General features: G+C 40.5%; 1 protein-coding gene across 3 annotated transcripts in view; it reads right to left on the bottom strand.

Annotated features, from left to right (window-relative positions):
• The window catches only part of CARS2 (cysteinyl-tRNA synthetase 2, mitochondrial), a 48745-nt gene extending 24587 nt beyond the window's left edge, over window positions 1-24158 (bottom strand). The window contains exons 1-8 of one of the 3 annotated variants that reach the window (XM_034758158.1): window positions 23801-24158; window positions 23332-23382; window positions 14414-14531; window positions 10006-10077; window positions 9326-9431; window positions 8137-8220; window positions 7189-7318; window positions 6708-6841 (exon numbers count right to left, since the gene is read on the bottom strand). In XM_034758158.1, the coding sequence (XP_034614049.1) occupies window positions 6708-6841; window positions 7189-7318; window positions 8137-8220; window positions 9326-9431; window positions 10006-10077; window positions 14414-14531; window positions 23332-23382; window positions 23801-24057 (952 nt within the window). In that variant the 5' untranslated portion in view covers window positions 24058-24158. Of the gene's footprint in view, window positions 1-6707; window positions 6842-7188; window positions 7319-8136; window positions 8221-9325; window positions 9432-10005; window positions 10078-14413; window positions 14532-23331; window positions 23383-23800 lie in introns of those variants that run through there. The other 2 variants (XM_034758159.1, XM_034758160.1) reach the window with 2 other exon arrangements.
• Window positions 24159-24831: the final 673 nt, after the last annotated feature.

Below are 24831 nucleotides of genomic sequence, written 5' to 3'. Positions count from 1 at the left end.
TAGAGCAGCTGGCTCATGAGCCAGAGCAGCCAGCCACAGCAAGGGAAAGAGCAGAGGCTGTTTTTCTCATAGCAGCACACCTGAGGGGCCAGGTGAGGGGTGTGTGGACAGAATGGGGCATCCAGGGCTGCTGGGGGGGGGGAGGTGTCACAGACTGGGAATCAGAAGAGTTAGTTGGGGGGACAGGGAAAGACAGAGACAAGGCAGATGTGCCTGAATGAATGCGAGAGACTGGGGGTCAGACAGGGTCTTCATGGGGGAGGCTCCCTAACAATCCTTCTCCCCCCCCCCAAAAAAAAACCCCGTTCCATACTTCTCTCCCTACACACCTCCAGATTCACCCCCCAAAATTACTTCCCTCTCCCTAACCTCCTGTTACCCCTTACTCCTCCTGAGCCTTTGTACTGTTTCTCAGGGGTGTGGGACATACATGTCTACATTGTAGTTTAAATGAAATACTCAAAGTCCTGTATTAATATGCCTAGTAAGGAATCTATTTGTTAAAAAACATTTCCTAGATGTTTTTTGTTGTCTGTATTGTTACGGACATACTTGCTGACACGTAGTTTGAAATAAATTACCAAAATAATTGAAACTAGCATGCTTATTTTGTGTTATTTTGACAAATAAAATATGCAAAATTTTAAAATAGCGTGTGTCGAATTTTTAATTTTTTAGCACAGAACTCCCCCAGGAGTACATATTGCACCTGGGATAGCATGTAGCTCAGCTCAAACATTGCTATATTATGTCATCCACATTTGGTAGAGCTCCTTTCAGACATATATCTGTACTCTTGAGTCCTGTTTACATTAGCAAAACCATCCATTGCTCATAATGAGACAAGGAATTTGTGCAGCTGAATTGGTGCCAAGTGTGGCTTAGCTAGAAGTGTAGGCCAAAAGCCTAATGGGGAGAAATTGTTTCGAGTAAGTTTTGCTTATTTTGTTAGCTTCGAATTAGTAAGAAGAAATTGTTTTGGTTTTATTCTTTGCTTTACGTGTTAATTATTGTTTTTAGAAGGATAGAAGTGTTATGGCTGTAATTCTTGCTTTTTTTTTTTTTTATTATTTACTGTTGTGTGTGAGTGAAGAATATATGGCATGCTAGCAGAGAAAAGACAGGAGTACTGATGGGCCGGATGGTCAAGAGGGGAATGGAGAAGTCGAGAGGCACCAACCCTATTATCAGAATCACCCGGATGGCAGACTGAGGACCCTAAAGCAAAGGCATATGCCCCAAGGACATGATAAAGAGTGGAGCCAGAGGGACAAGATAAGAAACAGCTGCAGATACTCCCAATAGCAACCCAAAATAATGCTGATTGGGAGCAACCTTGACTACCTTATGATTGACAGCTCCCATGTGACACAGCAAAGTCCATAGACTTGAATGGGAATTTATTACTATAAAAGAAGGGTGTTCATTCTGCATCAACATGGGCACTTCGGACGCGTCCAACAGAGACCCAGCTCTTCTCCTCTCCTCCCTCGTGTGCAGTTTCAGCTGGCCAGTGGAACAGACCGAGCAACAGTAAGGACTGGTACCTATAAGATCCAGCTGCAGGGGGGCGGGGTGTGTGTGTGTGAAAATAGAAGCATATGCTGATTTTAATGTTTAAATTGTGCTCTCAATAAACGCAGCGTATTGCCTTATCCCTTTGAAAAAGATTGTGTGTGCTTCTTATAAGCGTAACGTAAGTGTAGCCTAAAACAAAGCACTCAGCACCACTTCAAAAACGGTGATTAAAAGCCTTAAGCCAGCTGTTCACATTAAGGGACTAATCCTGAAAGTTACTGAGCAACTGCACCTCCCATTCAACTCATAGGGGTTCAGCTCCTCTCAGGATCCAGCACGAAGTGTGGCTGTAAGAACTATACTGTACTGCGGATATGAATAACTGAATTTTGCTTGCTATTAAATTACAATAATTCTGCTCTGAACTCCATCCAATTATTACTGCTCCCCACTCAAATCACCACTCTCCGGTGTCCATCTTATACCCCAGTCAGAATGCTCTTCAAGGATATTATGTGACGTGATTATGTTTTGTTTCTCTTACACCAGGGGTTGGCAAACTTTTAGAAATGGTGTGCCGAGTCTTCATTTATTCGCTCTAATTTAAGGTTTCGCGTGCCAGTAATACATTTTAACCTTTTTAGAAGGTCTCTTTCTATAAGTCTATAATATATAACTAAACTATTGTTGTATGTAAAGTAAATAAGGTTTTTCAAATGTTTAAGAAGCTTCATTTAAAATTAAATTAAAATGCAGAGCCCCCTAGACCGGTGGCTAGGACCTGGGCAGTGTGAGTGCCACTGAAAATCAGCTCGTGTGCCGCCTTCGGCACATATGCCATAGGTTGCCTACCCCTGACTTACACAGTAGTAGAGGTTCTGCTCCTTGTACTGTTGAACAGTCTAATTGGCTATACGAATTTTACCTTATTCAGTGCATAATACTGATTTGCAGGTTTGTTTGAGTGTGTGTGCATGTGTGTACATACAAAAACAAAATCAGGGCCGATTACAGAGGCAGTGTGCTCAGTCCTGGGTGTGGGCAATGTGGAGAGAAGGACCTGGTATGGTAGCACTTTGTAGTAACTCCTGTGGCTGGTTAAGGATCAGTGGTGATGGTCTCCAGGGAGAATGCGTCCAACCCCTTCCTCCTCAACTGAGAATAGAATCTGTGCAATGCACAGTGCTAAGGGTGGGAGAGGAGTCAGGGATCCACAGGTGTGAGGCTGGTTTAAAAGGGCTCTGGCATCAAAACAAGATCCTATTTTCAGCAATTTGTCCTTAGTACTGGAGAATGGAGTAAGAAGAAATGCTGGTCTACTGTCCAAGGCCATCATTTTCACTTTCCCACTCAGTGCCTCAGTTTCCCCATCTGTAAAATGGGGATATTGATACTGAGCTCTTTGTAAAGCGCTTTGAGATCTGCTACTGAAAAGCATTATACAGGAGCTAGGTATTACTACTAAAGTTAGGCACCTAAATAGAAGTGGCCAGATTTTCAGAGCGATTGAGCACCTGCAGCTCTGACTGACTTCAGTGGAAACTCATTTTGCGCTTCATCTGTGAAAAATCAGGCCATTTTTATGTATGGGTCTAACTATGGATTTAAGTGTTGAATTTTAGGCAGGCAGGTTTTAAATTTTTGACCAGAGTATCTCTATCACATGGTTCCATAAGAAGGCATCAGCAACATCTGAATTATTTCAAATCCCGCTCCTCTATACGAGAGAATCCCATCACTGGGAGAGGATGGTTCCATTAAAGAATCTAAAATATCCAGATTTTCACCATTTTGGCTTGGTGTTCTTCCCAGAGGATGAGCAGTCTAAAAATAAAATCTTTAGAAGATGATTTATCCTCACTGCAGGGATCTTCTAATGGGGACCGCTCTTGTGATTCCAAGCCTGCCAGTATTCCAGAGTGTTAGCAGGATTATTTTTGAAGCTGAATCATTCGTCCTAAATAATGCACAATCTCCTCCTCCAGCAGCATTTCTTAACTGAAAGCATGTAATTTATTGGCTTCTAGAGAATCATCAACTGAATTCTCACTGGAATCCAGTTTTCTCTCTTTCTAGGAGAACTCAGAATCCTTCATTCTTTCCTAGACAAGAATGTTTCTACAGTTCGATTTACAACATTTAAGAATAAAACTGAAAGGGTACCGCCAGCTAGAACTCTTCATTGAAAAGTAGTGAACATCCTTCACCAGGGAAGCCACTAAACTCGCCTGGATTTAGGGAATAAAGCTCACCTCTTGTGGATAACAGACTGCCACTGGACAAGCTCCATGTGTTGATTTACAACATCCTGTACTCTACACTGGGAGTTGAAACCTGCATTCAATTTAACCAATGCAGGTGGGAATACATGAAACAGTCTGAGCCATTCCCAGTATATTATTATTATTATTTATATTATCATAGCAACCCCACTGTGCTAGGCACTGTACAAACCCAAACAAAAAGTCTCTGCCCCAAAGAGCTTCCTAGTAAGTTTTAAAATTTCAATTGGTCCCATGAAGGTCATATTTGCCTATTAACAGACAAAATAAAAATGGACATGTTTATATTGACTTGAAAGCTAATACTTTGTGATTACAGCTCAGGAATTTTTGCAATGACACACTGCTCAGCGTTAGAGCTGCAGCAGTAAGAATCCAGGGGTGAGTACTGTCTATACTTGTAGTCTCAGAAAGTTAAACTCAAACACATTGGGTCACAGACTGGGTTTAAACCAATAGTGGCATTTAGAAATTTGATCAACTATGGCTCCAACATTACAGATATACACAACTGCAACAAGAGTTTACTCCAAGCAGAATTGTACTATGGGCATTCCAGTTCTACGTTTCTTTTATCTCAGTCTGATCACTTTGCAAATCCCCATGAATTTAAATCTACTGCGTAAGCAAGTTGTGCTAGGCCTATGTTTATATACCACATACTATGGGTCTTATTCTGCAGTCCTTACTCACATGAGTAGTTCAGGGAACACAATAGGACTTCTTGCATGAAGAAACAGTACTCAACATGTATAGGGGCTGGGGATGCAGAATCAGGCTTTACCACCACCAACTTTGGAGAAAGTCAGAATAACCAAGGTGGGAAAGAGGACCAGAATATACAGGGTAGATATCCCTGGTACCATTGTTAGTACCAATATAAGATGATGCAGTGGCAAAGCCTAATGCAGAGCAAAATTATCTGGAGTGTTGTACAAAGAAGTGTTAGGAGCGTTTTTACTCAGAGCTGCAAATCATGGCACTATACAATCCTGAGCAATGCCACAAACAGGAGACTTTGTGAGACAAGGGTTTGTCCCCGTGACAGAGTCTATTTAGACAAAACCAATGAGGTAGCTGCCTGAAAAAGGTCTTTTGTCTTAAACAGGTGACAGTCACCTAACCCTCAATCTTTCTCTCTGTCTTTTTTTAAGCTCTATAAGAGTGTGGAAATAAGAGGCTGAGGCTGTCTACACTATGGGTCCATCCACACTAGACCTCTGAACAATTCCATCCTGAATTTCCCCACTCACCAAGCTGCAGGGGACATTCAGAAGTATGTTTTAGCTAACCTTGCTCTTTAATTATTTCTTTTCCCCTCTGGCCAATGCTGACAGTGCCAAATTGTGATTAAAATCAGTTAAGGTTGCATAGGCTAGATATGGTTTCTATATTTGATTTAAATAAAGTTCACATTGATAAGAGAGTGTTTAAAAATCAATATGGCCCGAGCTAATTTTAAACCATGCTTGAAAACAGTTTGCTATAAAATAGAATGATATGTCATAGTTGATATGGCAATTTAACCGTCGCTGGTGCTCACCTGTGCTAAGGGGTATGTGAATCTCCTCAAGATATAAAGTGACTAGTCTGTCAACCCTGCCATCAAAGACAATGTAAATTGTTTGGATCACAAAGAGGAAGTTAAAGAAAGCTACAGAGGAAGACTTCAATAGAGTTATGACAATTTAGACCAGTTGATGAACTGCTCCCACGGCTTTAGGGGAAGTTTAAAGGTGAAGTACTCAGAGAGTGAGTGCCAAATAGACTGGACAATACAACAACTGTGGTGAGTGGTGGAGAAACAAGACTGAAAAAAGAGTAGGAGGCAGAGGGAAGAAATCTTTGTTTGAAGGTATTTCTTTTTCAGGATGCCAGGACCCCAGAACAGGAGAGCATAAAGCAAAGGAAGTCAATTATAGAGCATGTTAGACACAAACAAACTTGTTTCTCTTCTCATGACTGGAAATAATGCTACTAGTAGATAAAAGTTTCTCAGCTGAATTTAGAGTTAAGTGCTATGTCAACAACAGAATAATTACACATTCAGAACTCCAGTATCTTTCTCTAATCCAGATGTTTCTCTGTTGGAAAACACCACTGGGGGGTTTTCTTTGTTAATCTGTTTATACACCTCAGCATTATCCTCAGGTCTCATTTTCCCTACCACGACTCAAATCCTTTTACTACATTTATAAATACTGCCGTTCCGATTACAGCTTTCTATTGAACACTATTTCAAGACCAATGCGCATGATGATGAGAGTTCAAGGACTCCAAGAATGATTTGTAATCCATCCCAGTTTTGATGCTTCTGAAAATCATCATCAGACATCATCTCACAGAATTCTGACTCACCTACTTACCCCGCTCACCTCTCCCCAGATTCGGGGGGAGGGTGGGGGGGGTTCTGATTCCAAGGTGATGTGTTTTTCTACTTTTAGGAATATATGCACACACATACCAAAATAACTAACTATCTAAATAAATCTTTTCTATTTTTCTGGGAGAAATAAATATAAAAAAAGACACATCATCTCAAAATTCTAAGGAAAGCAGGTGAAGGATGAGTGAGAATTCTGAGAGACTATATCTTCAAGGAGTAATAATTAACCTTCCTTTCCATTTGTTTCATCCAGGGCAAAAAACTTAGACTTCCAAAAATCCAATTACAATTAAAAACTCCTACATTTCTGAACTTATTTAAAAGAGTCAATTTGTATTATTTAAGGTAAAATTCATTTTCAATGATCTTTCTTAATTTATTTGGAGAAAACAGAAACTTGTATGTACATACAATTATCTGTACGTAAGTTTTTCTCCACATTTCTAAACATAAAAGCATGCCATGAAAAGCTGAAAGCCAAATACAAAATTTAAGACAACCAAATTTAAGCTATTACTTACCAGAATGTAAAAAATAATTTCCCCATTGTTCACACTGATGATAAACCTCACACTGTGCAATTTCATTTTCATGATGTGGGAAAGCAAGATCTATGCCACCAGTATGGATATCCAATTGGCTTCCAAACACTGTACTGTAACAATATTTTACTGATCAAAACCAGAACAGCACAATAGCCTTTGTAAAGCAATGCAGTAATTAACAGAATGAAACACTAAGTCCAAATGCTTTCTCCAGTTTATTACAGTAACAGAACAAGTATTCTAAGAAATACTAAAATCTCAGCAATGTATTTGTCCAGTTTCACTTTCTGCAAAATGAACACATTTTCTTTATAATCAGCAATTTCTTATTTTTGTTTAGATTCAAAAATAACAAATGGACATATCCTTTCCTTGTTCCAGTTACCAAAACCACATCAATTACACACGCACGCAGGCACACACAGGTGCACAAAATTAAAAATCTAGGAAATCTGACCTCGAAATTGTAGAGCACTCGATGTGCCAGCCAGGTCTTCCTTTTCCCCAGGGAGAAGCCCAATAATGTTCTTGAGGTTTGGCTGCCTTCCACAGGGCAAAATCTTTGACATGTCGCTTATCACGATCAACTGCCAATCATTTATTATTTGTTAATAGGATAAGTCTCCAAAAAGAGTCAAAGCATGAACCATTCAGAATGTCAGTAAAGGGAGCTATCCAGATTTTATTCTTGGACAGACTCTTCCATTTTCCTTTATCTTTTTTTTCCCTATCTTGGAGGACAGACATGTTGGACACAGTGTTCAACAAAAATAATATCCTGAACATTCTGCCATGAGCTAGAAATGGACTCTGATTCATCCACAGACCTTAAGGCAAGAAGGGCTCATTAGATCATCTAGTCTAACTCCCATTGTAACACAGACTAAAGAATTCCACCCAATTCCCCCTGTATTGAACTCAGTAACTTGTATTTGACTAAAATATATCATCTTATTTATCTATCTATAAGTGCCCAGGCTGATATTAGCTCCCACTAACAGACCCACACCTAAAATATTTCTAACTCTATTCCATCCAAAGATAACCTGGAAAATATAAAAACTATTTTTCTCCTAAACACAGGTAATCCGGTGGTTATAGAATAACTTTCCTTCCAATTTTTCAGCAAGAAAACTGTATTTAAGTGACGTAAAGTCAGGGGGAAAAAAAAAAAACACCTTAAATACATACAGCGAGAAAAAATGGTCAAAACATCTTCAGCACTAAATAAATATGATCTATTCTATAAATTAAAGTTACAAAAGAACTATGACTGAGTAGGAGATGCACTGTTTGTATTGTTTTAGCCTTTCATATTAGGATTTCATACACATGCTAGTTAAGCCTCAGAAAACACATTTAACTGAAACAAAGTATTGATCCAAACCAGTCCATAGCAACATACCCATTTCCTCTTGTACATCAGGGTAAACACTAGTTAACTTTCCATATCGTTCTCCCCTAGACTTGACATCAAAATAAACATTACCTGTTAGAAAACAAACATTGAGATTTATTACAAAGATAGGGGGCATTCACTTTGCCAGTGTGGTGCAGGGCTGCCCAGAAGGGGGGGCAAGTGGGGCAATTTGCCCCAGGCCCTGGGTTCCACAGGGGCACCCATGAGAATACATCTGCAATGACTTGCATCTGAAGAAGTGAGGTTCTTACCCACGAAAGCTTATGCTCCCAGTACTTCTGTTAGTCTCAAAGGTGCCACAGGACCCTCTGTTGCTTTTTTCATGAGAATACAGTATTCTGTAGAATTGCAACTTTTTTTTTTATGGAAGGGGCCCCCGAAATTGCTTTGCCCCGGGCCCCCTGAATCCTCTGGGTGGCCCTGGTGTGGTGGAAAGGTAAATACTTTTCCTGAGTAAAGCATCTGTTGCATTCTGTTTCCTAAAAGAATCATTCTGCTCTGGAAAATAACTGCAATAATGAGAGCATGTGTTTCCATGTTTACGGGGTCTCAAAGACTACAGATTAAGTTTGCTTGTCTCGCACATAAGATTATTTTTTCTAACTGCAAACCTACCCTAGGATATAAAAGTCATACTGGGTTCTTTTCTGCTCATATAATATCAACTGTACTCTTCAGGATTCAAATGAAGCCTCTCACAGGTGTAGTTAACATGTAGCTGAGATCCCCCAACAACCACAACCCTGCTTCTAAAACCCTACTATGCACTCTGTTTTGCAAAAGATGTGCTCTGCAGTGCATAGGGGATGCACACCATCCCATAGGGACTACCAGGTTCTTATCTTGCACAAACCTCTGGTGTCATAGTGTGTGCCAGTTCCATGGTTTTCTAGCCCAGGAATTCCCCATAGGAATTATATAATGCAGTTAATGCCCTTAAAGAACATTAAAAACTCAGTTACATTTAAATTACAATATAATTATACATGTTCTTAGCATTGTATACAAAGTGCATTAAAGTTATTCACAGCATTTTCCTTATCAGTTATCAATCAAAGGAAGAGATGGTATTGAGTATCTGAACTGACCCCAAAGTGGTATAGTCATAATCCAATTAAGAGAATGAATTTTTTGCACACACATTAACATCAAATTGTACTGCTAGAAGTCTTACCTTTGGAGGTTGCATAAGCATGTCCACTAGCCATTATTCGTTCTATAAAAGAAATTATCTGAGGAATATTTTCAGTCACTCTCATATATACTGTTGGGGGAAGAACCTTAAATGAAAAAAGCAAAAAGAATATACTGCTGATAAGCTACTTTAGTTTATGACAATACCAGCATGTTTAAAGGAACACTGCCAACTTAAAAACATCCCTTGGCCCGCGCTGCTTCCCGCAGGCCCCATTGGCCTGGAGCAGCGAACTGTGGCCAGTGGGAGACGCAATCGGCCGAACCTGCAGACGTGGCAAGTAAACAAACCGGCCCGGTCCACCAGGGTGCTTACCCTGGTGGGCCGCGGGCCAAAGGCACTACCCAAACACAGGCAGTACGCAGTACCTATCCTGAAGAGCTTATAACTGTTCATTCATTCCTTGAGACAGTTTCTTCCTTACCAAAAGGCACATGTAAACATATGGGGATCAGATGAAATCTTATAAAAATTTTAAAAAGGAATTTAAAAAATGTTCACTCAGTACTATTTAAAGGATGATTAATCAGAAATAGAGTATTTTCAAATTAATCAATTAAAATGTTAACTTAAAAATCAGGTTGTCATTGTTCCTTTAACAAATAAATGTACTTCATAATAATTTCAGTTTTAAAAGATAAAATATTAAATATTTGTACCTTTAATGCAGCCATGTCTTGTTTAAAGTCTTCTTCATAAACCCGGGCAAGAGCTAATGGTGATATGTTCATCTGTAGAAGAAAGGCAGATGAGTGAATCATAAATCAAAATAATACAAAATATTATAGTCTTATCAGTCAGTTAATGGGGCCCCCAAGGTTTAAAAAAAAAAAAAAAAGTAAGAAAGGTTTATTAATCCAACATTCAGTACAGAGGCTGTATAAAAGATAGTTATAGCATAAAAGTGATATTTAATTTATCTTTTTTAATTATAGGAATATTTTAATCCACAACTTTCTATAGGAAGTGACTAAAAGTTAAGTCCACAAACCTTTTATTTTTATTCAGTAAGGGACTTCACTTCCAATGCTAAGCTTACCTCATATTCATGGTGCAAGAAAGTCATTTACAACACTTACAGATATATGTCAGAGTTATAAAACAGACTTACAGACACCACACAGGATATTTTTTATCATTGAAAATTAATATGATTTTTCAACTTTTCATTGCTGTTCCTCAAAATGTGAATGGAATTGGGGAAATGAACTGATAGTCAAATATTTTTGAAAGCATAGTAACACTCCAACAATATCTACAAGTTTCAAATGTAGACTCTGACAGCTAAGCACAGGGATCTTTACAAAAGTGAATAAATCAGTGGGAAGCAGAGATAAAGAGTCAGTTTGCATTTGATATTACATTTGTCTGAAATACTCATCATAGCCAGGGGCTTGAAAAATTCACCAGAACAAAACCTTCCCTGGCAAGTGGAGGAGCTATGTCATTTAATTTCGCAAGATTTAAGTTTCTAGTCCTTATGTTTTGGAAAATAATCTGCTGCATGTGAACCAATGGAAGGCTGTCTTTCTGAAAAGTCAGACAGGAACTACAGAATGAAATTAACAGAACAAAATTCAATTTTATTGCTGCCATTCAGAATTAGGTGAGCAGAAATACATCAGTTTTATTCTGCAGATGCTATTCAGGAATTTTATAAGCAACTAGAGGCAGGGACTAGGGTCAAGATTTTCAAAGGTAACTTTGGATACCTAATTTAAGGCATCTTAAAAAGGCCTGATTTTCACCAGGCTAGTGCTTAGCACAGGGACCGGCAACCTTTGGCACGTGGCTTGCCAGGGTAAGCCCCCTGGGGGGCTGGGCTGGTTTGTTTACCTGCCGCGTCCGCAGGTTTGGCCGATCGCGGCTCCCACTTGCCACAGTTCGCCACTCCAGGCCAACGGGGGCGGCAGGAAGTGGGGAGGGCCGAGGGGTGTGCTGGCCGCTGCTTCCCGCCACTCCCATTGGCCTGGAGTGGCGAACCGCGGCCAGTGGGAGCCGCGATCGGCCAAACCTGCAGACACGGCAGGTAAACAAACCGGCCCGGCCCACCAGGGGGCTTACCCTGTCGGGCTGCGTGCCGAAGGTTGCCGATCCCTGGCTTAGCACTTTTTGAACCATCTATTGGAGTAGCCAGGAGTTCGGGGGAAGAGGTAGAATAGAGGAGGCTCATCTCTTGCAGCTGAGAGAAGGCTTGGTGTAAGAGGAAAGCTTCTTCCCCCTTCTAGGAACCAGAAAGGAGTTGCTTCAGACACTAGAGCCTCCAAAATGAATCCCTGAGCGAGATTTAGGAGCCAGGCCCCCACAACAAGAATCTCAGTATTAGTAAGAATTCTCACGAGGGCATTGCCCCTCAACCTCACTGGAGGTATCCTTCCTCAACTTATGGACCTGTGGCTCTCTTATAATGTATTCCGTTATCAGAACTTGAAAAACAATCGGGTTCAAAATCTAGAGGATAGAAGGAATCAACAGTAATTAACTGCATAAGAGCATAAAGAACAAATCTTTCCAGACAAAACTAATTGCTTTTTGGATTGAGAAGGAGAATGCAATTATGTCCTATATCTGGACTTTGGGAAAACATCTGATACAGTGTCAAGAAATCTTACTTCCAAAATTAATTCTGCTTCCTTTGGATATGCGCCCTACCCCTGTGGGCTAAAAACTGGCTGAAGGATTGAAAACAAAGGGTAATGATTAATGCCCACTGAATAAGAGATAGTCATCCTGTAGAGTGACACTCAAGGATTGATGTTAGATCAGTTTTATTAAATGTCTTTTTTACAGAGCTGGAAGAATCACAGGAAATAAATGTAAAAAAAGGCCTGTTAGGTCATCTAATACATCCTCCTGCTAATGCAGAAATGTCCTTACGATATATTATCCAGAAATGTATTGTTCAAATGGGGATAAAGAGCAAGCTAATTGCATCTGAAGATAATGTTCATGGGAACGTTTGGAAGATATCAAAGAAAAAAAGAAAAACACCACAAAAGGTACCTAGAGAAGTTATAAAGTTGGGATCAAAGCACCACATTCTGGCTTGCTCAGGGTGCTGTTTGACCAAGAGCCTTTTCTGGAGCTCTAAACCAATGAAGACAACTAATGGGGAAAAGGCAGACGCTAAGCAATCTAGAAGTATTGTGTTTCCCACAGATCGTTAAACTGAGACTTGGTTCTGTAAATACAGTTTAAGGCACACCAAATCATAGCTGGGATTTATTTTTAAATAATTGTGTGTGATTTCTATTATTTGTGCTATTGTTACCACAACTCTTCTAAAGACTTTCCCACCCAATATCATGACAAACCTACAGTCCTAACCATAGGATTTGTTACTGACGGCCACTCTAACACCTCCTCCTCTATAAATACCCATAAAATGGTGAGGAGACTTCCGTATGCCACTGTTCTACTAACTGTAAAAAACACCCCTCAAAGTACAACATATGGGACTTGGTAAAAATAGAATAAAAGCATCAGACTTGTTTAGCATAGTTATAAAAGTTCTGACTGCTAAAACTACTTCATAGCGCAGACTTTAATCTTGACAAAAGAATGGAGCAAATGAACCAGAATTCTTTTAGACACATTAAGTCAACTTTTTCTGCAAAGAAATAACCATGATGCTCTTATGAAAGAAAAATTCTCAAGACAGACACGCACACATATTTTAAATGTAGATCGTATGTTAAAGCACTGGCCTGCAGCCATCAAGAAAAAATATTCCTAAGGGAAAGAATAAGAATGAGCAAAAACTTATTTTATCAAAAGCATAACAAGGCCAGCATGAGAAAAAAACTCTACATTTACTGTGAATAATAGTTTACAAGGAAAAAAATCCATTTTTTAAATCATTAAAAGTTATTTATTTATTTATTTTATAAACTGTCACAATATATCTCACATCAGGAAAAGAACATGCAGTTTGCAGCTGAGATCTATTTTGACAGATTCCCTCGTGTTCCAGAAGGCAGGAGTCACCAGGTTTTAAAACCCAAAAAACTCAATTTAAATCTTTCAAAAAATAATTAGCATTCACAATTTAGCTGTATATTATTAACATTTTATGATCTGATAAGATTTTATCAAGCAGAAAAAGAGGTAGAATGACAATTCACTAAGCTCAGTTGGTAAAATTGATTTGATTAGCATCCCACTGAGAGCAGTTTACAGTCAAAGCTTTTCATTTAGCCAAAAGCCATGAGACATCAGTGAAAACTTCGGGAAAGTTATTAACTACCTTTACTCTAGCAATCTAGGACCCCACCGCTGTAAAAAGACTTATACATATCCTTTACATTAAGCTTGTGAGTAGACCCATTTGAGTTCAGGGCCTCGGAAACCATTAAGAAAGGTAGCACGTATACAACTGAGAGACAGATCATGTCAATGAATCCTTGCCTAGTTCTAGCTAATGTTCTAATAATATAAAAATGTTGTAATGTTACTCGACCAAAATACGACAGAGCCCTCTGAGTCCATTTCACTATACAACTAGATCCTTCTGGGCAGACCCTTGAGAGATGCTGAGCGCCTGCAACTTGATTTGATGGAAGCTCCATGATTATGTATAGAACAACCATCTTCTTTAATGACCAATTCCAAGGCTAATAGCGACAATTTAGATAATTTCTGTAAAACAGCAGCTACTATAGACAACTGTCCAAAGTTGATTGGTTAATATTTTCCACCTAGGATGGAGAAGGGTTAAGACAACTCCTCAACTCTAATGAGAGCCTCAATGACTTTCCACTTTCCCCAACAACCTTGTATTGCAAACGGTCCTTCTAGCAGAAGACGAAGTAGGGGTTGCCTTTGTAGCCATGCTATGGCATTTGTTGTACCTACATCTCACTGATGAACAACTTTATACGCTGCCTCCTTCAGAGCTACATATGCCAGCTCTGCCAAATTCCCAGCCTCTACTAGCCCATGGGTTGAGAGCCCAGGAAACAATTAGCCAGTGATTTTAAAAAGCAGTAACAAAATCAAGGTTGCTGTCCAACACTACTCAGTACATTAAACACTATAAGCTTTTGTCAAAGTAAACGTCATATTTACCTCATTGGCTCTTTTAATTATTTTGTCATCTATGTCTGTAATCCCCATCACCATGACTACTTCATTTCCAAAAACCTTAGTTATTATTCTTCGAATAATATCAAATCTAACATAGGAACTGAAAAAGAAAAAGAAAAGCTTTTAAATGTGTATTATTGGTAATACATCTAAATAAAATTAATAAACAGCAAAAAATCACTCAAACAGAAACTCTGAATGGCCTAATAATGAAAGTGAAATAGAGAGAGAACAATGATAGTCTTTAGAAAGAGAGAGAATATATACAAAATGCTACTCCAGACCTGGTGACATTCTGTAAAGAAGTTATGCAAATCTCAGTTGAACTGGTCTACCCTCTTCTGGCACTAGTGACACATTACATCAAATTTTCTGAAGTGTTTCTTTTCTTCATCTCTTTAAAACAATATACTGAAGTGAGATTGTGTTAACCTAAAGGCTTACTACTAAAATGAACATCACACTTCCAATACTCCAAACTCAGCTTCTAAAACCTCTAATACCTCATTCACATTCTGAAACACTCCTGTTTTCAGGTATTACAGCTCAGAATTAAAAAAGAAAGAAATCAATACAAATATGTTCCAATTAAAGTTGTATGGGATCAGCTAAATAAGCACTGACCCCGGTTACACCAATATAGCACACAAACAGTTTTGTTTATACATCATCACAGCTCTTTTTGGATACCAGGCAACAGTTTTTCCAAATGTTTGAGAAGGAACCATTTTAAATTATTCACAAACTTCAGGACAAATATATTGTTTTAACAAAATCCATGACTATTAACTATAACCTATGAGCTACGATGCCCCATGAAGCCATTTGCTACTGTAAGAATCTCAGGTCAGGCTTCCAAAGAAATGTCTTTGGCCTCAGTAAAGGGCAGCTATTGCAGAAAGGCTAAGCAACAACAGCAGCATCTCAGGAAAGGGCGCAGACCTGCAAGGTGATGAGCACCTACAGCTCCCATTGACTTCAAAGGCAGTTGTGGGCATTCAGTACCTCACAGGACTGGGTCCAGAAGGATATTCACAAATTTACATTTTCCATTCCATCCAGCATGCTGAACAAACTGGAGCCTGTGTTTACTGTGTCTGCAAAAACAAACAAAGCTCAATTCACTTTGCAGATGTATTTGCACCTTTTCGCTTAGCTGCATGGATCTGATGGTGATAACACAATGCCTTCCCAAAATTTCTCAGCCCCACATCATAAATCACAAATGTCATATTTGAACTACACATGGAGAAAAGTATTGTTACTTGCTTGAATTATGCCATAGTAAAACAATGTCTTTGAAGAGATAGCATATACAACTAAGAAACAGATCAAGTTAATGAATACCGGGCTAATTCTAGGTAAGATTCTAATAATATAAAAATGTTGTGGTATTAGTTCCACCAAAATATGCCAGAGCCCTCTCGGTCCGTTTCACTATAAAAGAATCACCATCAATGTCAAAATGCTTAAAATTAAATCCACCAGCTCTGTGGTTTTCTTTGCTAGTACACATATGAACGTTGCCCTGTCCCCTGCTATACACCTCTACTCTGTTTTTAGAAGAAACAGCATGTTGAAATATGCAGAAACCTTGGCATTTCAGGGAGCAGGATTCTTTTATTCTTCAATAGCAACACGCTGACTAGAAGAAACCAGAGAGTCAAGAAAGAAGGGGTGGCACAGAAAAAGAACCCAGCTCTTGGGATTACTATTGCTAGGAATCACCCAGCTGAGAAGCTGGATCCTAACCAAGCTGAAACCCTCATGTCAGCAAACTGATAAAGTCAGTGTTTAAAATCAAGGTTACATTTTGACCCATTAACCGCAATTCTCTTAAATGGGGGCACACGCTCTGTACAAATATGTGTAGAACCCTGGTTCTGACGCCTGGGGGCTGTTGCACAGCAAATAAAAGGGTTGTTTGGTTGTAGGGGGCAGGGGAAATGTAATGTCATTCTTTTCAAATCCCCCTCGCAGACGACAATCTCATTTCCATTGTTAATTCATTTCTGTAACTGTGCCATTACTTCCTTCATTAGTTGTGTCTGTCGTGGTTTAAAAAACAGGAAAAACAGAAGCTTGTTTGAAGAATTCAAGTAATAAAATGGCATCCTTACTCTTTAAAAAAACGATTTAAAAAAAAAAAAAAAGTTAAAATATAACTTTAGGAACCACAAATGGTTTAAACAGAGCCATAGAGACAGCAGCACTTCTCTTCATGGTGGGTCTCACTCGTACATTATCGGCCTGGATGCCTCCCCATGTTTTCTAATCAATTGCCTGCCACATGAACCTCCTTCAGCAGCAGAAGACTAATCAGCAGCTGCAGAAGCAGGGCTCTAGAGCAGAAGCAATCTACAAGCAGAGCCAACTACAGAGAGAAACTAAGAGAATCCTGACATCCTACTCAAATTAATGCTTAAGTTATACCTAACCAAGCAAGGCAATTGGGCAACGTGAAGGCATAAGAACCAGTGCAAAATTATGCACATTGGAAACAGGTTTCAGAGTGGTAGCCGTGTTAGTCTGTATCAGCAAAAAGAACGAGGAGTAGGGGGAAAATTAACATAGGCCAGAAAAGTACCCAGAAGTCACTTACTACACGACAGGCCCAACAAAGAAAGTAGCAGAAGGCCACTAGCCATCGCCTTCAGCCCCCAACTAAAACCTCTCCAGCGCACCATCAAGGATCTACAACCTATCCTGAAGGACGATCCCTCTCACAGATCTTGGGAGACAGGCTAGTCCTCACTTACAGACAGCCCCCCAACCTGAAGCAAATACTCACCAGCAACTACACACCACACAATAAAAACACTAACCCAGGAACCTATCCTTGCAACAAAGCCCATTGCCAACTCTGTCCACATATCTATTCAGGGGACACTATCATAGGACCTAATCACATCAGCCACGCTATCAGAGGCTCGTTCACCTGCACATCTACCAATGTGATATATGCCATCATGTGCCAGCAATGTCCCTCTGCCATGTACACTGGCCAAACTGGACAGTCTCTACACAAAAGAATAAATGGACACAAATTAGACGTCAAGAATTATAACATTCAAAAACCACTTCAACCTCCCTGTCACTCAATTACAGACCTAAAAGTCGCAATTATTCAACAAAAAAATTCAAAAACAGACTCCAACAAGAAATTGCAGAACTGGAATTAATTTGCAAATTGGACACCATTAAATTAGGCTTGAATAAAGACCGGAGTGAATGGATCATTACACAAAGTAAAAACTATTTTCCCATGCTAATTTTCCCCCCTTCTGTTACTCACACCTTCTTGTCAACTGTTTGAACTGGGCCATCCTGATTATCACTACAAAAGTTTTTTTTCCCCTCCTGCTGATAAATAGCCCACCTTAATCAATTAGTCTCATTACAGTTGGTATGGCAACACCCATTTTTTCATGTTCTCATATATCTTCCACTGCATGCATCTGATGAAGTGGGCTTTAGCCCACAAAAGCTTATGCTCAAATAAATGTATTAGTCTCTAAGATGCCACAAGTACTTTTTACAAATTGGAAAGAATCATTTGAATTACTCATACATGTTAGTGAATTTTAAATTAACCCGTAACAGCTCAGAAAAAGCCTTCAGTGACATTGTGGCCAGTTCAATGAAAGCCTCTGCTTAATGAAAGTCTCTGTACACCTGAAGTCAACAGAACAAACAATACATGAAAAGGCAAAAGGAATGGGATAGAGATCGTAATGCAGCTATATAAATCAATAGTGCACCCATACTTTGAATGCTGTGTTCAGTTCTAGTTACCCTATATAACAAAAAAAAATGAGAAAGAGGTGGATTTCAAAGATGGAAGATTAAGATGGTGAAACTTCCATATAAGTAAAGAGTGCAAGACTGGAGCTGTTTAGTTCAGAGACGGGACAAAAAGAGGTACATGAAAAAATGAATAATAGAGAGAAGGTAAATTAGGAACTCCTACATTCCCCTTCTTCCAAAGGGTAGCAGAGAAAAGAGGACAAAAAGGATAGATAAATACATTAGATAGATAATCAGAAAAAGGAGACCAAAACAAGTTGAAATTCCCTGAGGTGTAAAGGGCCTGTTCAACTTTAGACCTGTCCAGGGAGGGAGGGGAGAGAGATGAATGTGCAGAGCAGACATGCAGAACTGCCTCCTGAATAAGTGATGGTGAAAAGAGAAGGGCCACAGAGGAAGTACATATATAGATCCAGAGGCTCCCAAACCCCTAACTGGGGATACATTGTGTTGGTTCCTGCTATTCCAGCCCACAGAATTTGTGCATTAGTTGTGTAGTAAATTGGTAAATTAGTTGTGCATTGTTTTAACAAAGTCCATGAATATTAAACATTCTGACCCCATTTAGTTTCCAGTACAAAGCCTGACTATTTAGGGTTTGTACTAGAAGAGTGACATGTGCAGAAAAAGATATTAGGGGTAAAAAGGAACTGGGATAATAGTAAGAAAAGAAACAGTAGCAATTTCAACCTTGAGATCCAATATAATTCACTATGCAAAAGTTATATGGGATATCAAGTTAGAAATGAGCTATTGTAGTGTATGATTTGGTATTCCACTGAACTAAAAGAATGTACTCACCCATGCTAAAGTAAAAGCAAAAGCTGGCACACAAAAGCTACATTTAAATAAAACTTTCTGGAAAATTATGGGTTTCCTCCTCCCAGGCCATTACTAGATATTGCCTTTTGTTATTTGCATTCAGATGACATTTACCTCCCTACTCTCAAAACCTAGAGCATGGGTTCCCAACCTGCATGTCCCAAACAGGTTTCAGGGGTGTGCAATGACACTCCCATTTGTTACAGCTAGACGGGAGAAGGGTTCTAAAACTTTATGTTGTAATGTGGGATTAACATGAAAGAGGTGGAGAGCCACTACCCCTAGGGTGACCAGCTATCCCGATTTTATAGGGACAGTCCCAATTTTTGGGTCTTTTTCTTATATAGGCTCCTATTAACCCCCACCCCCATCCCGATTTTTCACATTTGCTGTCTGGTCACCCTAACTACCCCAGAGGAAAAAAAACACTTGACAGAAGAGCCTAGAATGAGGTAATGGTGGAGTAAAGAAGTTTATTGATATAGCAAGTTTAATAATTTTCTTGAACAATGACATTTTAAGCTATTCTTCCAAAATGAACAGTGTCAGTGATTTATATTCCGGTAACCCTCTTCCCCACCAATTTGTAGAACTAAAAATAGGGGTTATTTGGAAGTTAAAAAATAATCATATTGCACATTAGGTATTAATTAAAAATAATTCATATATGGTTTCCTGATTTTCTGACCATTATTAGCCATGCAGATTCATAAAGTCCTGTCAGAAAGTTACAGAAAGGATGGAAAACTATAGCAATAAACACACAAAAAGAATGCAGCAACACAAGTATTGGGAGTGCAAAAAGGAGAGGTTGCCAGTTCTATGTCTGGGCACTTAGTGTTTCAAAACCTGCATTTCTACAAGAGATACACAGAAATAAATATTATAATTCTCCTCTCACAGTTCCTGCCAAAGCTAAACATTTGAGGGAAATGGAACACAATGGGTTCAGAGAAAGAACACAGTCAAAGTCATAAGCAGCATAAGCTAAGAAGAAATATTTACAATATTAAGTGGCATTTGACATTCATACCGCTAACCATGACCTGAAAGACATCTTTCCTCTGAGATGGAGTAAGATGCAATACACTCTATGTTAAGCAGTGGTGCTGGAACAACTTTTATAATGGAGGTACAGAAGGCAGAAACCATGTATTTGGGTTGTTATTACTACTTCAAGCCAGGGGGTGCAACAGCACCCCTAGTTCCAGCACTTATGGTTTTAAGTATCATAGGCATGAACCGTAAGAGCTGCTGAGCACTTGCAACTTCTATTGTCTTCAGCGGGAGTTGCAGATATTCAGCACACCCAGCTTTTAGCAGAGCTAGTAGCATTCTTTCTTTAACACGGTTAAGGTATTTTTCAAAGTTGTTTCTGCTGTACCAGCACATCATATTACTGTTTGTATTGATCTCTTGGAAGCTTGAAAGCGATGTGTTCACTCTCTTACAGAAAAACCCTAGATGAATGTAACCATACAATAAACTACCCTCTCGCCACCAGTGGAGGCAACTCCACTCTAAAACTGAAAAAAGTTGTCTAGGAAATTTAAGATCATTTCCATAGTTCCTGTCCAAGCTATACGTATTCTTCTCCTGCTGTACAGATGAAAGCAAAACTTCCAAGTCAGCAGGAGTTTTGTCTACCGTACAATTGCACGACTGGCAACCCGAGGCCCTTAGAATCTCTCTGGCTCACACTAGCAGTTATCACATGCCTTAAATCTACTTTTTAAAAAGATGAAATGCTTCCTTTACAATTGCCCCCATCCTCCAATCCTACACACACAAACTGGTTTATTACTATCAAGCTGTTAGTGAATTTGAAGTGTTGGCAGGTTTGCATGCTTTGGTTTTATAAAACAAAAGGCACTGATTTTTTTATGGGGAGGAAAAAATAAGTCACACAGGCTTTCCAAACAATTTAAAGAGAAAAAAAAAGAATTTTTGAGCCTACCAACCTTGAAAATGTCCCTTTACGAGGCTAACAGCCCCGTACTGTTTTTTTCTAAGTGCTGACACAGTAACCAAGCCAAATGAAAGGAAGAAATCATTCTTGCAGCCTATGTTCGTATGTAATGTGATCAAAAGAGCTCCTTATATAAATCTAACAGTCTTTAACTTGTCTGCACATAGGAGTTTAGTAAACATGTACTTCAAGCAGCTTATTCTTAAGCATTTAAAGTTAATATTTCGTAAACAATTGGCACAATTATTCAATTTTTTTAAATCTGAATTACATGCTGCATATCAGCTGCTCTTCTTCCAAAATGTTTAAGACAGACTGATATGGAACCGTCTAGCAAATTAAAGTTAATGTATTATGTATAATAGTCACATTCTGCAGATATGATCCAAAATAATTCATACTGTCTTAATAAATAAATGAAAATATATACAGAAAAATGTTTTCCCCTCTATAGGAACAAACTGCCGAACTGATCAAAACTTGAAAACCCTGGATGTATTGACTAACTAGTATGTCTGACTTAGTGCTAAAATAGACAACAGAACTTCTCCTTCTGTTTCTTTGTACAGTAAATGTTACCAATTGGCAGCTGTACGCCCAGTTCCACTCGGGAAAAGAGCATACAATCATAGACGTATAGAGCTGGAAGTCATCCAGTCCAACTACCTGCACTGAGGGAGGACCAAGTAAATCTAGACATGCCTGACACAGATGCTTGTCCAACTTCTTAAAAACCTCCAGTGATGGGGATTCCACAACCTCCCTTGGAAGACTTTTCCAGAGCTTAATTACCCTTCCAGTTACAAAGCTTTTCCTAATATCTAACTTGAATCCCCCTTACTGCAGATGAAGCCCACTACTTCTTGCCCTGCCTTCAGTGGGCAACAACAGATCACCGTCCTCTTTATAGCATATTTGAAAACTTATCAGGTCCCCCCCCCTCAGTTTTCTTTTCTCAAGATGAAACATGCCCAATTTTTTTTAACCTTTTCTCCTAGGTCAAGTTTTCTAGACCTTTTATCGTTTTTGTTGATCTCCTCTAGACTCTCTCCAGTTTGCCCACAACTTTCCTAAAGTATGGTGCCCAGAATTGGACACAGTACTCCAGCTGAGCCCTCACCAGTGCCAAGTAGAGAAGGTCAGTTACCTCCTGTGTCTTACATATGACTAATATTCTGTGGTGCATTAACAAGTCTTTTTTACAACTGCATCATATTGTTGATTCATGTTCAATTTCTGATCTCCCAGATCCTTTTCAGCAGTACAACCACCTAGCCAGCTATTACCCTTTTTGTAGTCATACGTTTGATTTTTTTTCTTCCTAAAGCCTTGTCTATACTAGAAAATTAAATTAGCTTACCTATGTCACTCAGTGGTGTGGAAAATCCACACCCCTGAACAGCACAGTTAAGATGACCTAACCCCGCACGTAGACAGTGCTAGGTCAATGGAAGAATTCTTTCCTTGACCTAGCTACCGCTTCTCGGGGAGGTGAATTAGCTACACCGACAGGAGAACACCTCCCGTCGGTGTAGGGAGTGTCTACATGGAAGTGATACGGCAGTGCAGCTGTAGCATTTTAAGTATAGACATACCCTTACTGTAGTACTTTGCACTTGTCCTTGTTGAATTTCACCTTGTTGATTTCAGACCAATTCTCTAATTTCTCAATATCATGTTGAATTCTAATCCTGTAGCATGTAATCAGCAATGTCCAGAAGTCCAACTCCCAGAAGAAGAATTTAGCAAATTAACAGGATGGGGCAGTCACCAAGCAGCTCCTCTGAACCAAAATCAGCCATTTGTTTCACTATTGAATAGATTTCACCAGGAAACAATTGCATGAGACTAGCTTTCATTTTCTGTCTCTGGTAAGAGGCACCATCTTTCTTAAGTGAAGAAGAGCAGCTTGTCCTTTGGATAGCAATTACATTTCATTCATCCACCTCAGATTTTTGATTGTCCTGGGCTGCTGGACACTAGGGGTTTGTCTACACTGCAATTAAAAACCTGTGACAGGCCCATGCCTGCCGAGATGGGCTCAGGCTAAAGGGTTCTTTAACTGCAGTGTAGACATTTGGACTCAGACTGGTGCCCAGCTGGGACCCTGCGCTCCAGCCCGAACATGAACATCTATTTCACAATTAAACAGCCCCATAGCCTGAGCACCGGAGCCCGAGTCAGTGTTTAACTGCAGCATAGACACACCTTAGGTTTCTTCTAGCCCTACCTTGCAGTCAGTCACCTGACATCATAAAACATTAATGCAGAGTCTTCCTCCTATAATTTTAAAACAACTCACCAAGCATGCCCAAGGTGCGCATGATCATATACTGTTGGCCCACAGCTATACCTGTGAACAAAGTGAAGAACAAATAATAAAATAGTCAAAAGCTGTTTGACATATTACCGGCTGCTATGGACAACTAAAAACAGATACATTAACCAAACTGAACATCACCACAGTAAGGTGATCAGCTGTGCAGGATGGATCCCTTTGCAATCAGTTTAAAAGCAGGGCGTAGGGTGACCAGACAACAACTGTGAAAACTCGGGACAGGGGGTGGGGAGTAATAGGAGCCTATATAAGAAAAAGACCCAAAAATCAGGACTGTCCCTGTAAAATCGGGACATCTGGTCACCCTAAGCAGGGGAACACTGACAGGACCTCCCCTCCATCTCACCAGCAGCATTATTTTTAGAGGGCTGCAGAGTATAATCTTTTATTTTGTATTAGGCTGGCCACTGATTAATGCTATTTAAATCGCTACCAGGTCGCCACTCCTGCATTGGCCAGTATTAAGGGTTCCTTGCTTCTGCTCAAGCTGTTGTAGGTCTGGATCCCGGTATCCCGGCCTGTGGGTTTGATCCACTTCCTCCCGACGCTAGAGCAACACCTCGGCGGGGAGGCCCGACTCCGCACCAGCCCGGCCTCCGCACCAGCCCCTCGGCCGGCTGCCACGGGTAGATCTCCCCGGCTCCCGGAGCGCAGGCAGCGGGAGGCAGCGGCCAGCCGGGCTTGCAGCATGCTCGCGCCGCGCCACCACCCCCGGGGCAGCGAGAGCTCCGCACGGAGCACGCCGGGCTGCAGGCTCCGGCTGAGCGGGCAAAGCGGCTCCCGGGGGCGGGGGCGGGGACGGCTCGGCTGGGGGCGGAGCTGTAGCCGCGACACAACCCGCGCCGGGTGTAGCTACAGCAGCCGGACCGCCTGTGCAGGGGACAGGGAGGGAGCGGTGTAGCTACAGCCCGAGCGGCAGGAAGGGGCGGGGCCTGGGGCTCTGGCCCAGCGCCGGCCCCGCCCCGGGCGGACTCGGGGAAAGCAGCGCGGGGCACCCAGCCGGGCCGCCCAGCGCCCTGCCGCTGAATGCAGTTGGTGCTGCAGCGGCACCTGGTTCGCTCTCCTCCCACTGGGCTGCGGGGGAAACTTCCAGCGCCTAGGGCTTCCTCCGAGCAGGGGCCATGCCCGCCTGGACATAGGAAGGACAAGGAGGGGTCAGATTTGCCCTTGCGGTAAAAAAACTTTGCTGCCTGCACTTTCGCCTGTAATCTGCTCACCTCCTTAAAAAGAAGAACAGGAGTACTTGTGGCACCTTAGAGACTAACTAACCTCCTTAAAGTTAAGCATGGGCCTAAAGGTTTGCAGGGTCAGAGCCTAAATCTAGTATCTAACAAAGGAAGTGGGGTCTGCGTGTGTTCTCTCCCCCACCCCAACATCACAGTGGCTCATAAACTATAATGTGTTTAATATATGGAGATATACCTATCTCATAGAGCTGGAAGGGACCCCCAAAAGATCATCAAG

This window comes from Trachemys scripta, chromosome 1 (genome assembly GCF_013100865.1).
Source record: "Trachemys scripta elegans isolate TJP31775 chromosome 1, CAS_Tse_1.0, whole genome shotgun sequence".
Taxonomy (NCBI): Eukaryota; Metazoa; Chordata; order Testudines; family Emydidae; genus Trachemys; species Trachemys scripta.
Note: the sequence above shows the minus strand (reverse complement) of the source record. Positions and strands in the feature narration are given on the sequence as shown.